This window comes from Astatotilapia calliptera, chromosome 23 (genome assembly GCF_900246225.1).
Source record: "Astatotilapia calliptera chromosome 23, fAstCal1.2, whole genome shotgun sequence".
Lineage (NCBI taxonomy): Eukaryota > Metazoa > Chordata > Actinopteri > Cichliformes > Cichlidae > Astatotilapia > Astatotilapia calliptera.
The window spans coordinates 20,616,163-20,630,612 of NC_039323.1; the positions used below are offsets into that span (position 1 = coordinate 20,616,163).

Below are 14,450 nucleotides of genomic sequence, written 5' to 3' on the forward strand. Positions count from 1 at the left end.
TCTACTTTATTTTGTTACATTTGATGCTCGAGCGGCACTGGATAGATGTCTGTGTGTATTCTTACTGTGCTGATACGTTACCACATACTGTAAAACTACAGCCTGTGGGTTTTTGTATATTCTTTTCATAATTTTATTCTGTACATTGAGTGTAAATAATATATTGCTTCATTGCTATGCAGTGTAAAGCAATGCTCCTTTAATTCAGTTAAAGGGCAATACTGTAAAAAAAATCTACCATAGTTTATGGTTTATTTCTGATTTCTGATAGAAATGTGCACATTGATGATAGAATAAGCTGATTGTGACTTAAAGATTGCATTCATGATTAAGATGCACTGTATAGACTATAGTTAGAAATTAGAATTAATGTTTTGTGCTTGTTTTGTTATAGCACTTACATTATTTACACATGGCCATGTATATCATTAGAGTGTGAACTGAATTAGTAATAGTCCTGTTGTTTACAGGCTAGGTTTTTTTATGGGATCGTGAGACCTGGATCTCTTCCTGACGAGGAAGATGGCGAACCTTTCCCTTTGAACCGAACCACAGCCATTCTGAGTTGGCCCAGAAGGGCAGGTTGCTCTTCAGAATCAGAATCAGAATCAGAAATGTCCATCACGCCACTCTTGTGTTAATCTATGCACGGTCTGAAGCATGTGTGTGGGAATGTATGTGAATGTTTTACTGTTATATCTTATTAGTATTTTAAGTATTCTATCTATTTTATTTATTGAATTTTATTGTTTTATTCATATTTTGATATTGCTAGGGATGATGCAATGATCGGGGACCATTCTTAATTTCGTTGTTCTCATGACAATGACAATAAAGTTTCTGATTCTGATTCTGATTTTGACTTTGGTTTGTAATTTTTCAAACTTTACTCTTTCTTGTAATTCCCACGCGTGGCCACCAGAGGGCAGAAAAGACTCCAAACACCTGAAACACGACGAGCTTTGAGGTGGTCCAAGCAAAGCGCGATCCCGAAGTATCGCGATACTGGCAGGTTGCAGGGAGCCTTCTGCGACGCTTCCGTAGGCTTTTATTTATTTTTCTCTCGCTGAATTTTACTAAAATGACATTTTTATTTGACAACGTATCAGTTAATAATTGAAGAGATTTTATTTTAGACCCGCAGCGGTGAGCACGGAGCAACATGGAGGTCGCTGAAGGTAAACAACAACAACAGCCAGTGAAATGATGCTGAGTTAGCCTGGTTAGCTTCAGGAGCTAACGTAATTAAAGGCTCCGCAGTGCTGTTTGTGCTGCTGGATCATTTCAGGTGCGAAGTCTGACAAACACAGTGGGGACTCTCGGTGGTGATTGCATTCATGTCAGAGGAGATAGTTGTTGTTGTTCTTCAGGTAAAAGTGAGGAGATCTGCCCTCATCCTGTGATATGAGGCAGGTGAAATGCTTCCCCCCCCCCTCCTTTTAACTCATCGGGATCTTTGAATTCAGTAAAGGCTGACTGCACCCGGCTCCTCCTCCTCAGTATAAACAGAAATGCATATTATTAAAAACACGTGGATCTTTAATTTAAGCTTTTATTCTTATTTATATGAATGTGTTGAGCAGGTGAAATCTCATTAAACCGATGAGCATGGACATTAACGTTAAATAAACAGTGAGTGTTTATAAATCAAATTAACACTGATGACGTCCTCACTTTCTTCCAGGTGTGAGTGCCGCCACGCCCACGGAGGAGATGAATGGTGCCGGGAACCTGATGGACTTCCTGGATGAGCCTTTCCCCGATGTGAGCACGTACGAGGACTTCCACACCATTGACTGGCTGAGAGAGAAATCCAGGGACACAGACCGCCACCGTAAGGTGTGTGCTTCATCTATTCCTCTCCCTCCTCATTGTGAGGCGTGACACATGACGCGTGAGCTTTTATTTGAAATCCACACTGCAAACCTGTAAGTTGATCCTGTGTTTCTGCAGATCACCAGCAAGAGCAAAGAGTCCCTCTGGGAGCTGATTAAGAGCCTGCTGGACGCCTGGTCGGGATGGGTGGTGATGCTGCTCATCGGCCTCCTCTCAGGTCAGGCTCGCTGTGTCTCTGATCTCCTCCTCCTCTTCGTGCTGCTGGGCTTAAAGTTCCCAGGCTTCATCTATCTAGCTTCCTTTTTACCTTTATTTCTGTTTCTTACTCTGTTGTTGAAGCTGCAGACGTCTCTCTGGATGTCCGAGCGACACCGGAAGAGAAACAGGAGCAATCTGAGAGTGATGAAGGTGTCTCTGAGGTGGAATGACGCCTCCCCTTCTCCTCCACAGGGACGCTGGCCGGCGTGATCGACCTCGCCGTGGACTGGATGACGGACCTGAAGGAGGGTGTGTGCCTCTCGGCGTTCTGGTACAGCCATGAGCAGTGCTGCTGGACCTCCAACGAGACCACGTTTGACGACCGGGACAAGTGCCCACAGTGGCAGAAGTGGGCGGAGCTGATGACAGGCCACGCCGAGGTTGAGTTGCCCGCTTTTAGTGGTTGTGTGTGTTTCTTCAATGAGTGGACAGAGTGATGAGCTAACTCTGTGTTCTCTCAGGGAGCCGGAGCGTACGTGCTGAACTACTTCCTGTACATCCTATGGGCTCTGCTCTTCTCCTTCCTGGCGGTGTCGCTGGTGCGAGTGTTCGCTCCGTATGCCTGCGGGTCGGGAATCCCGGAGGTAACAAACTTTTTCACTGGATAAACAAATTCAATCAGTTGGAGTTGGCTCAGTTCATTTGAGCAGGCTTCTAATGAGGTGTGTTACTTGCAGCAGGTGGCATTAGGCCACGCCCCCATGCAGATACAGGAACTGAAGCCATGACACAGATGGTTTTTAACAGTTTTCCTGTGGGACTTTTTAAATGGAGTCTGATTGCGCTTTCAGCCGTGCGTTCGCTCTCACATGTCTCCGTCTGTTTGCATGTTTTGTGCAGATCAAGACGATCCTCAGCGGCTTCATCATCCGGGGCTACCTGGGGAAGTGGACCCTGCTGATCAAGACAGTCACGCTGGTGCTGGCCGTGTCGTCGGGCCTGAGCCTGGGGAAGGAGGGTCCTCTGGTCCATGTGGCGTGTTGCTGCGGAAACCTCTTCTGCAGCCTTTTCTCCAAGTACAGCAAGAACGAGGGCAAGAGGCGAGAGGTATGCTGCGGAAAAAACACTCCTAACCTTTGACCTTTTAAGGGCAGTAAGATTTCCTCACAGTGTGCACGCTCTCCCCTCGATGAAGGAAAAGTCACGTAGATGTATGTGTGTCTGCCTCCTGCAGGTGCTGTCGGCGGCGGCGGCAGCTGGAGTGTCGGTGGCGTTCGGCGCGCCCATCGGAGGAGTCCTGTTCAGCCTGGAAGAGGTTGGCTATCAGCCTGGACACAGAGTATCTGTAGCTCCTCCTCCTCTCTCCTAACGATGTCCTGTGCTTCCTCCTGCAGGTCAGCTACTACTTCCCTCTGAAGACTCTGTGGCGCTCCTTCTTCGCCGCACTGGTCGCAGCCTTCACGCTGCGCTCTATCAACCCATTTGGAAACAGCCGCCTGGTGCTCTTCTATGTGGAGTACCACACGCCGTGGTACATGGCCGAGCTGGTGCCCTTTATCCTGCTTGGCGTCTTCGGCGGCCTCTGGGGGACTCTCTTCATCCGGGCCAACATCGCCTGGTGCCGGCGGAGGAAGACCACACAGCTGGGGAAGTACCCGGTCTTGGAGGTGATCGCCGTGACGGGGATCACTGCCCTTCTGGCTTACCCCAACCCATACACCCGCCGCAGCACCAGCGAGCTTATCTCAGAGCTCTTCAATGACTGTGGCGCGCTCGAGTCGTCGCAGCTCTGCGATTACGTCAACAACCCCAACATGAGCCGGCCGGTGGACGACATCCCGGACCGCCCAGCGGGACCTGGTGTCTACAACGCCCTGTGGCAGCTCACCCTCGCACTCATCTTCAAGATCGTTATCACCATCTTCACCTTCGGCATGAAGGTCAGTGCGAGGAAGACGATGGGCTGGAAGTCGGTGTTTGTTTCCTGTTTCTGTTTCTCTGAGCGGATCTCTTTCCTCCTCAGATCCCCTCGGGTCTCTTCATCCCCAGCATGGCGGTCGGGGCCATCGCCGGGCGGATCGTCGGGATCGCCGTGGAGCAGATGGCCTACCATCACCACGACTGGATCATCTTCAAGAACTGGTGCCGGCCCGGCGCCGACTGCGTCACGCCAGGACTGTACGCCATGGTGGGAGCCGCCGCCTGCCTGGGTGAGTGCACCGTTCACCCATTAGAAGCTTTAAGATGTAGACATGATGAGGCCTTGTGTCAGGCCTGCCTGAAACAAGCTGTTTTAGCTCCTCCCCTTTTAACCCAAGCTTTGTTCTGATTGGCTGCCCCTGGTAAACAGCAGAAACTTCTCACACTGTGAATGGTTGAATTAAGTCTCCTCCTGTGATGAAGCAGCTGTGTTTGTGTTGCTTCAGGCGGTGTAACGAGGATGACCGTCTCGCTGGTGGTCATCATGTTTGAGCTCACCGGCGGCTTGGAGTACATCGTCCCCCTGATGGCCGCTGCTGTCACCAGCAAGTGGGTGGCAGATGCATTCGGTAAGGAGGGCATCTACGAGTCACACATCCTGCTAAACGGCTACCCGTACCTGGACGTGCGGGACGAGTTCACCCACCGCACGCTCGCCACCGACGTGATGCGTCCCCGCAGGAACGACCCACCGCTGGCTGTCCTCACGCAGGACTCCACGACAGTAGAGGATGTGGAGACGCTGATCAAAGACACGGACTACAACGGTTTCCCCGTGGTCGTGTCCAGAGAGTCAGAGAGGCTCATCGGCTTCGTCCAGCGCAGAGACCTCACGCTCGCCATCAGTAAGTCAACCGCAAATGCACGTTAGTCTTTAGTGAATCCGATCGAAAGGTTTCCACTGACTCCTCCCCTCGATCCATCCACAGAGAACGCCCGTCAGAAGCAGGACGGCGTGGTGAGCAGCTCAGTGGTCTACTTCACCGAGGACGCACCGCAGCTGCCGGCGAGCAACCCACAGCCGCTTAAGCTGCGACGCATCCTCAACCTCAGCCCATTCACCGTCACCGACCACACGCCCATGGAGACCGTGGTGGACATCTTCCGCAAGCTTGGTCTGCGCCAGTGTCTGGTCACCAGGAGCGGGTAAGAGCACGCCAAATGCCATCTGCTGTTACAGCCTGAAATATGGAAACGGTTGAAAATTCTCTTTTTTCTTTTTTTTTTCGCCTGTCCCATTTATGTTCTTTTGCCATCAGAATTGTTGTCTAAAGGCAAAGAAAGATGCCCAATGCATTTACTTTACCAAATGGACCATCCTGGCCTTGCCGTATTAGTCTGTTTGATTGACCTTTGTTTTTATTGTTTATTTTATTTTATTTTCACTTGCTACACACGGGACAGACATGACTGGGGGAAAGAAAAACAGCAGGGAAGAGGAACGGTGATGAAAGGCAAAAACCAAACCAAACAAAACAAACAGACAAAAAATACATATATCAGTCACCTGGATCACCTGTTGAGAAAGAAAAAAGAAAACAAGCAAAAAAAGAGAGCAATATAATAAACAACATCATCGTGATGATCTATGTGAAGATAACAGCAAATACTAAATATTGAATATTATTGTGCAGCACATAGAATCGACAGCACACAGTGTGCTTTGAGGTAGGAGCCAAAAAGGGTGTAGTTTGTGTGTGTGAGCACCCGTGTGTACACCTGTGAGCATGAGCGCGCTTGTATTCAAAAGGTGCCTTCATGTAATGATCTGCTAGAGGGTTGAAACGGGGTCAGATTTCATGCACCTACAAAGTCCTGAAAACATAGTTTCACTTTGTTGGTGACAAACTGGATCATTTGCAGTTGTCCTGCCACCAAAAATACTGTGAATACCTTGACTTTAGCAGTGACGTTCATCAGTAAAAACCCTGAAACCGTTTGTAGCTCAGAAGCTGATCTGTATCATTCCTTTAAAATGTCAGAGAAGGATTCTCTCCAGTCTGCAGGAAACAGAGAAGCAGCAGCTTCATGTTTCCTGCTCACCTCTGATGTCATTGGCTGCTCTGTTGGTAAGAGCAGCCAGTATTTCAGGGCTTTATCTAGAATAATAGAGATCGGGTGTTCGGTGCAGTGTTTTCTGTTCTATGTGCCAGTCTTTTTCTAAATATACAGTTTAAAAAAAAAAGATGTGGAAGGTGAAGCTGGGCTGAAGTTTTTAAGGTCATATTTCTGCAGCAGCCGGCTTAGCTTAGATCAAAGAGATCAGCAGCTTTTTCATTAGGTTATTTTAAGGGCAAACGGCTCCCTCTAGTGACTCAATGAGATCATTTGTCTTAATAGTTATGAAGCAAAGTGACATAAATAATTGTTAAAACTCCTAAAACCAATTAATTTATGACTTCTTTAATCGTTATTACATCTTTATTACCTCTGTTACTTATTTTAAAAAAATAAAAATGAAAATAGGTCTCCTATAACCAAGATTTAAATAAACCCAAATGTATTCAGTGTTTACTAGGGATGGGTATTGATAAGATTTTCACGATTCCGGTTCCATTTTCGATTCTGTTTAACAATTCGATTCTTTATTGATTCTTTTTTAAAAAAGGAGAACACTAAGGTCGATTAGCTTAGAACTTTGTTTTTTATCTTCTCTTTGAACAAGATAGAAATGTAGGAGTAACATGGCCTTACAAACCCAGCAGTGAGATCTTAAGAGATGCAGCCTACGGCTCTTCAATGGGGTGTCACAGGGTCCCCAGGAAAAAAAATTGTAAATGTAAAATAATAAAATAAATATTCTTCTGTAGCAATAACAAAGTATAACATAAATTATTCTGTAGCAATTACACAAGAATATCCAGTAATGTCCCTGCCTACAATTAAACGCATTACTGAAAATCGAGGGCATCTGCTGTGGCAAATGGGTGCAAGCCTTTTACCACAAACTTAGTCACTGCTCGGTGACATTCGTCTATCCTGGCCTGAAAGGAGATGCTACCGGTAGACTGCAGCGAGAACTGCCAGCATCTGAGCCAGACTCTGTCTCTCTCATCATGGTCACCTAAATGCACAGTAATGGCAGGTTTTGTAATAAGGCAGATCGCGCTAACATAATATGCACTGTTAGTTGATTATTTACCTGCCGCATTAACGGGAGAGGACGTGCAAACGTTACCGCTGCTGCTGGGTTGAGATTCACGAGTCCGGAGCGGAATTAAAAACACGACATTCATTTAAGGTCATCGGGTGTTTTGTGAGCAAATGCTTTTGCATATTCGTAGTGTTTCCTCCCTTAAATGAAATATCTACTTTTCAAGTATTGCAAGTTGCCCTGTTGTCATCTGTTCTCATAAAGTATAACCAAACTTTTTAGTGTTTGAGCCGCTTAAAGGCGCCATATTTCCTGCCAGGTAAATGACGCTCCGCAACGTGGTGACGTCATTCGGGGCGACTGGAATCGATAAGGGAATCGTTTGCAAAAATGGCAAACAATTCCAAGGAATTGAAACAATGGGAACCGGTTCTCAACAAGAGCCGGGTTTTGATACCCATCCCTAGTGTTTACTCACTTATATGTAGGGATGGGTATCGAAAACCGGTTCTTGTTGAGAACCGGTTCCCACTGTTTCAATTCCTTGGAATCGTTTGCCATTTTTTCAAACGATTCCCTTATCGATTCCAGTCGCCCCGAATGACGTCACCACGTTGCGGAGCGTCATTTACCTGGCAGGAAACATGGCGCCTAAGCGGCTCAAACGCTCAAAAGTTTGATTATACTTTATGAGAACCGATGACAACAGGGCAACTTGCAAAGTAGATATTTCATTTAAGGGAGGAAACACTACGAATATGCAAAAGCATTTGCTCACAAAACACGCGATGACACGCGTTTTTAATTCCGCTCCGGACTCGTGACTCTCAACCCAGCAGCAGCGCTAACGTTTGCACGTCCTCTCCCGTTAATGCGGCAGGTAAATAATCAACTAACAGTGCATATTATGTTAGCGCAATCTGCCTTATTACAAGACCTGCCATTACTGTACATGTAGGTGACCATGATGAGAGAGACAGACAGACAGAGTCTGGCTGGCGCTCGCTGACAGTTCTCGCTGCAGTCTACCGGTAGCGTCTCCTTTCAGGCCAGGATAGACTAATGTCACCGAGCAGTGTCTAAGTTTGTGGTCAAAGGCTTGCACCCATTTGCCACAGCAGATGCCCCCGATTTTTGGTAAGTGAATGTGTTTAATTGTAGGCAGGGACATTACTGGATATTCTTGTGTAATTGCCACAGAACAATTTATGTTATACTTTGTTATTGCTACAGAAGAATGTTGCAGCTTTAAGGCAGGGATGACTCCTGGAGTTGCTTTCTCACTGCATATGCTTTATTTCACAATCAGATCGATTCGATAACAAAAACATACAGCAGCTCCTCTCCTATTCCTAGCCCTTCGCTGCGGTGGAAAAAAGAACGACTTCAATCCCCTTCAAGGAACATACGTACAAAATAGTTTTCCTGATACACCAATGGGGCGTTCAATGCCATCTTGTAAATATGAGTACTCTGGCAGAGTAACAGTTCAAATGAAAAATACACCAGAACAAACAAGCAAACAAAAAAAGAAGTGTGGGGTACCTTTGAACCAATGAACAAAGTATAACAATTTATACTTTTTAACATAACCCGACCCCGTCAATATGTGATATGTCTCACAAGAATATTTATTTTATTATTTTACATTTACAATTTTTTTTCCTGGGGACCCTGTGACACCCCATTGAAGAGCCGTAGGCTGGATCTCTCAAGATCTCACTGTTGGGTTTGTAAGGCCATGTTACTCCTAAATTTCTATCTTGTTCAAAGAGAAGATATAAAACAAAGTTCTAAGCTAATCGACCTTAGTGTTCTCCTTTTTTTAAAAAAAAAAAAGAATCGATAAGAGAATCGATAAAGAATCGAATCGTTAAACAGAATCGAAAATGGAATCGGAATCGTTAAAATCTTATCAATACCCATCCCTACTTATATGAGAGGTCAGCTGGTGTTTAGAGGTCAGGACACTTTGTGATCCAGCCCGCAGTGTCCATGCTTTGCTGTTTCTGCCAGGAACAGCAACAGCAAAGGAAGCTGGGTCTTAGACTCAACTTTCTCCTGTAGTTGATTGATCTGTGTGATCAGAGTGGCTGTCAAGCTGATCTGGTTGCAGTTTCAGTTTGTCTCCTCTAATCTGCACATTCTTCCTTTACTCATCACATGGGCAACGACCTCTGACCTTTGTTTGCATCCCTCCTCTGCAGGCGTCTCCTGGGCATCATCACCAAGAAGGACGTTTTGCGTCACATGGCCCAGATGATGAACCAGGATCCAGAGTCCATCATGTTCAACTAGCGTGAGAGGCGGGTTTACTGCCCTGATGGTGTAAATATGTCAAACTGGAAAGATGACGCCACGCTGCTCTGCTACCTGTGAAAAGCCCCTCCCACCTCCCTCAATATCCTCCCACCCCCGCAGTGGCAGGAAGGCTTTAAAACATAGTGAATCCACCTTAACGTCGTTCATTTGCTGCTGCTCGTTCAGTTTAGAGATTCAGATGAAGGGAAACTGCGACTTCAGGGCGGTGTGTGTGTGTATGGAGTGAATCGCAGGGTTAACGATCATCTCTGATCATATTTAAATGAAATTTGGACCTCTGAGGCTCCGTGATGATTGTTTTTATTGATTCATGGTGTAGGTTTTAGAGATGATCTCATTCAGAAGGGTGTCTTTATTCTGCCTAGCTTTCCTCTCTTTTAGAGCTCAAACGGCTCTGTGTGTTAGATGTGTATATTTAGCCCTAAAACACTCAGACTTTATAAAGATTTATAAAGTTTTAACATATTTGGTGAAGTGCTATTCCCCAAATATCCAGATCCAGACCTGTTGAGTGATCTTCAGGCCCGAAACGTCAACATATTTAGAAAGTTTAGCTCTTCTTTGAATCCAAATTCAACTTTCTCGGTTAAGAAAATGCACTACAAGTATGTATGAAACACACACACTTCTGAATGAGATGATATTCAGTTATAACTGGAAAATGATCATGTGTATCTTTAAATCTGGAGGTGAAATGGGACCAGCTGTGAGGGTCACACACATCTGGAGCTGATTTTATTTGAAGTTGAGGACTTTGTTGCACTTTGTCTTTTTTTGTTGTACGTGTTGCTGCCATATTTATATATTACTCCTGCCTGTGTTCATGCGTCTGGTGGACATGCCAGCTCCCTCAAACACTAAACCTTGTTTGTTTGTTTGTTTTACTGTAGCATTGGTTGTTCTTCTAATTACCAGCCAATCAGATTCTTTGCACAGAGAGGAAATCACAAAGCTCTCCAACTAAACTCCACCCATGAAAATCAAAAAGCAACCCTGATCTTAGAGGATGGGTGTGCACCTCTGAACCGCTTCCAGTCATCTCAGCTGTTTTCCTCATAGAGACGACCTCCCCTGGACCCTGAATGACCAGCTTTGACCTCGGTACATATCCATAAAGTTGTGGTTTGATGGCCTTTAGAATAGTTTTGGGGTTTTCACGAGTTTATCAGATCAGAGAAGAGCTAAAGGCTTCATCCTGGTTGAATTTCAGTGAGTAACAAGTTAAAATGCTCTGTGGTTGTCATGTTTGACCTGATTGCACAAAGATTTAACATCTAATTTAACACCAAACCAGAAAACTTAAAAAGCAAACAGCATCCATTAGAACAGCTCCCAGAGCAGGCAGCTCAGTGTTTCTTTCCTGCACTGCAGGAGGGGAAAAAAGCTAATTTTCATCATTTTATTTGCTGCTGAGGCATTTAATCCACATTATTTCTTTGGTACTACATTTATATTTGGTATTAATGATCAAAGCTGTAATCTGCAGGAGAGACGGCGGCTGCAGCAAATTTTACCCCTAAAGCAGCTGAAAAGACTCTTTTCTTCTCCTTGTTGAGGAAATGGTTTGAAGACATCTGACATGTTATTTATTTATTCAGTGTTGAAGGTGTTTGTTTTGACTCGTTTAAAGAGAAGATAGTCACTAAAGGACTTTTAGCGAGCTGTGTCCAAATATCAGTGGTGCTGGAAGCGGTCCAGAGCTGCACAAGGAGGCGATGGAAGGAGCTTCGTTTCCTCCTCTAAGTTCCTATTTAACAATATGAAACCTGCTTTAGTTGCTCTAAAGGCTCCCACACATACTCACAGGCCCTAGTTCTAGTTCAAATAAGCTAATCGAGCTCTTTCTTTTAATCACAAACTGGATTTAAAGACAAAGCAAAGGGAAAATGTTGCCAAGTCACTCATAATTAAAGGCCATGTGAGCGACGCTTTGCTTTTCACTCTAGTGAATCATCTAAGAGAAGCTAAGTCAGAGAAACGGTGTGTGTCTGCGTGTGTGAGCCTTTACAGCAGCGGTTTCATACCCACCAGTCTGATGCTGCTTTAACACTTTAAGGTACTGTGAGCTCCCGTTATGTAAACTGACATTAACTAACTGTTACCATGTGAGGATGTGATAATGTGTCCACGAAGGTCATTTTAAAGCTGATCTGAGCGCGCTCAGTGCTCGTTGTGTTTGTGTTGGTGTGGAAAGACACGGGTGCTGCTGACACTCCACACAGACGAGAACCTTTGAGGAAAACTCGTCCGTTTAGTGTTTTCTTTGACAAATGCCAACAGAATGTACCGGAAAGCTCTCTGTGCTGTAAATACTGAACGTTTAGCGTTTGTTAAGTTAGTGCGTTTCAGACAGGATAACATCAACTCCACGTTTTATTTGAATGGTGGGTGGTTATGAGGTAGAAATCACACATCTGCACTTTTGTTTGTGGGCTTTGGAAATAAAGGGACTGAAGAACAAACGAAAACTTTGAACTTAACCTCAGAATAAACTCGACTCCCTTTTTTATTTATTTTTTACTTAGAAGCTTTTAAAAACTCTAATCACACAGAATCAACAGTAATTTAATCAAAACTGGATCCATTTTTAAAAAAATATTAAAAATATTTACTCACTGTTTCACGTCAGGGGGATCAGTAAAGCATCCATCTGTTTAAATGAACTGGATTAGTCCACCAGATGGCGCTGGTCGTTCAGACCTCCTGACAAGCCTGTCTGTTTCCTGCCACAGTCCAAACACGTCCACATTAGCTTCACCTAATTTAAGTGTGGTTATTTCTCTGACTTCACCTGTCGCCGTGGGATACGCTCCAGCCCCTCTGTGACCTTACAAAATAGATACAATCGATCAAAACAGACAGTCTGCTCTGAAGTGAGAAGCATTAACTCCTTTCTTAAAGATCATCAAACATTAAAAGCAGCCTGAATCCAAACAACGCCATAAAAACTGTAAGATTAACACCACACATTTGTATTTATTAAGATTTCTGATGCAACACAGCCAGTAATCTTTCAAGAAAGAGTCAACAATTTGTGGACTGGACACTTCCTCCTCTTTGGTGGCTCTCTCCAACTCTGTAATAAAAACTCTTCCTCTGCACTGTGTTAGAGTTTTTCTGTTTGCTTGTTTTTTTCATTTGGATCTTGCTTTTATTATCTTTAATTATCTCTTATGCAAACAGAACTGTCTGAGCACATTAATATCTTTACATATTAAACGTTTCATTCGGTGTTTCAATACCAACTTTTTGATCTGCACAAAACTGCTTCTGCATCAAAGCAGTAAGATTAACATGGTGCAGTTTATTAGAGCCAAACTTAAAGCTGCTGCTTTTACCTTGTGTCATTACTATTCACAGTTAAAACGTGTTTTCTCTGTAGCTATGAACAGCTGAACTCGTGCTTTTGATGTACCGCGGACAGAGGTGACAGCACAGCGGTGGTTCTCCAGAGCCAAGATGGTCTGAGCATTGCATTTGAGATAAATCCACATTAACCACAGGGAGACACATCCCGATGTTAAGACCGCCATGTTTATAAACCTGACCGTGTAGACTTCCTTTGAACTTCCTGTATGTGGTCCATGATGTGGACATCAGCTGTGTTTGTCAGTAATAGCCCTACACAAAGCTACACTTTAAAAGATACATAACTGCAATATTATTTCCATTTCAGGCTTTTTTATGTGTTTGATTTTAGAGTCCACAGACGCACCAACAGCAGTTTTTATATAAAAACACCAACTTCTCCTGAATTTAATTGATGTTTATGTTTCTGAGGTAAAGGTGTTTCCCTCCTGGTTTTCCAGCCATCTGGGTGACACAGAGACAGTACTTCTCAAACAGGAAATTCTGCAGCTCCATGTGGAATTCCGTCAGGAAGTCCAGGTCGGTGTACATGACCTGGAGCAGCACCAGCATCTCCGCCTCTCCCCACTGCCTGTCAGCAGCAGCACAGTATATGTGTGTGAGAGTGTGTTTTATGTGGGTTGGCACTGACCGGTTGTCAATGATGGGAGTCTTTTGTTTTTTTTAGATGTTCTCACGCTTCTTCCATCACCTGCAGGGACATACAGCAACAGAGACTCAGTGCTGCCCCCAAAGGCAAAATAAAGCAACTACATGTTTATAAAAACCTGTTATATCCTCAGTCTGACTGATATTTATGTTGTTATTACATAAACAGCTCTTTAATTTGCAGTTACATGTGTGGTGTTGGAGTCTTTATCTGGCAGCACACTCAGAAACTGGCCACAAATGAACTAATAATACAAGTGAAACTTGTTGTTATGACACTTTAATAACGTTTTTATATTATGACAAAAATATGACAATAATGACACATTAAGTCATAACCTTGAGCATTTGTATTACATCGCTGGATACAAATTAAAAAAAGAGTGAGCAAGTCATAATTATGATATTTAAGCTCATTATTGTCTGATATGAGGCATTAAGTCATTGTTAATTATTAATTAGAAGATGCTAAATCCTAATTTTAAGATATGATGAAGGCATCGCTTCTTATAAGTATATGAGGTCCAAATATCAAAAGAAAGACATTCATGAGTATGACAATAAAGTTCATTATCATACTAAAGTCATCTCTTATGAGACACTAAATGATTGTTATGAGAATTTCCATCAAACCTGTGAGATACTACCTTGTAATTAAGAGATAATAAGTCATAATTATGCTTACTCACATTGTTATTGGTGACAGTCTTCCAAAGGGATTTATTATTAAAGGTTTAGCTACTAAATCTTAAAGGATGGTGAAGTAAAACGTTCCTTCACTGTTTATTGTAATGAGTGAACTATCCAGCTTGTTCCACAGTATTTTAGTTTCACTTTGGTGTTATTTTTCCCTGATGTGAAGACTTATCCCTGATAGGGCCCTGGCTGTCACATGGCTTATTCATGACTCTCTTGAGATGGACGAGGCTCTTTTAACCACATAGAGGTCAGACCCTCACTCTGAAGCTGCAGGGGCGTTCATGAAACACGGAAACTTACTTAC

General features: G+C 44.0%; 1 protein-coding gene across 1 annotated transcript; it reads left to right on the top strand.

Moving 5' to 3' along the window:
- Nucleotides 1-958: 958 nt before the first annotated feature.
- On the top strand, nucleotides 959-12,531 carry clcn4 (chloride channel, voltage-sensitive 4). The gene is made up of 13 exons (XM_026159603.1): nucleotides 959-1,040; nucleotides 1,137-1,178; nucleotides 1,685-1,839; nucleotides 1,954-2,053; nucleotides 2,287-2,474; nucleotides 2,556-2,678; nucleotides 2,935-3,141; nucleotides 3,269-3,349; nucleotides 3,429-3,974; nucleotides 4,058-4,244; nucleotides 4,461-4,859; nucleotides 4,944-5,160; nucleotides 9,316-12,531. The coding sequence occupies exons 2-13, from the start codon at nucleotides 1,163-1,165 to the stop codon at nucleotides 9,404-9,406; spliced, it is 2,310 nt and encodes a 769-aa protein (XP_026015388.1). The 5' UTR covers nucleotides 959-1,040; nucleotides 1,137-1,162; the 3' UTR covers nucleotides 9,407-12,531.
- The last annotated feature ends 1,919 nt before the right edge of the window (nucleotides 12,532-14,450 follow it).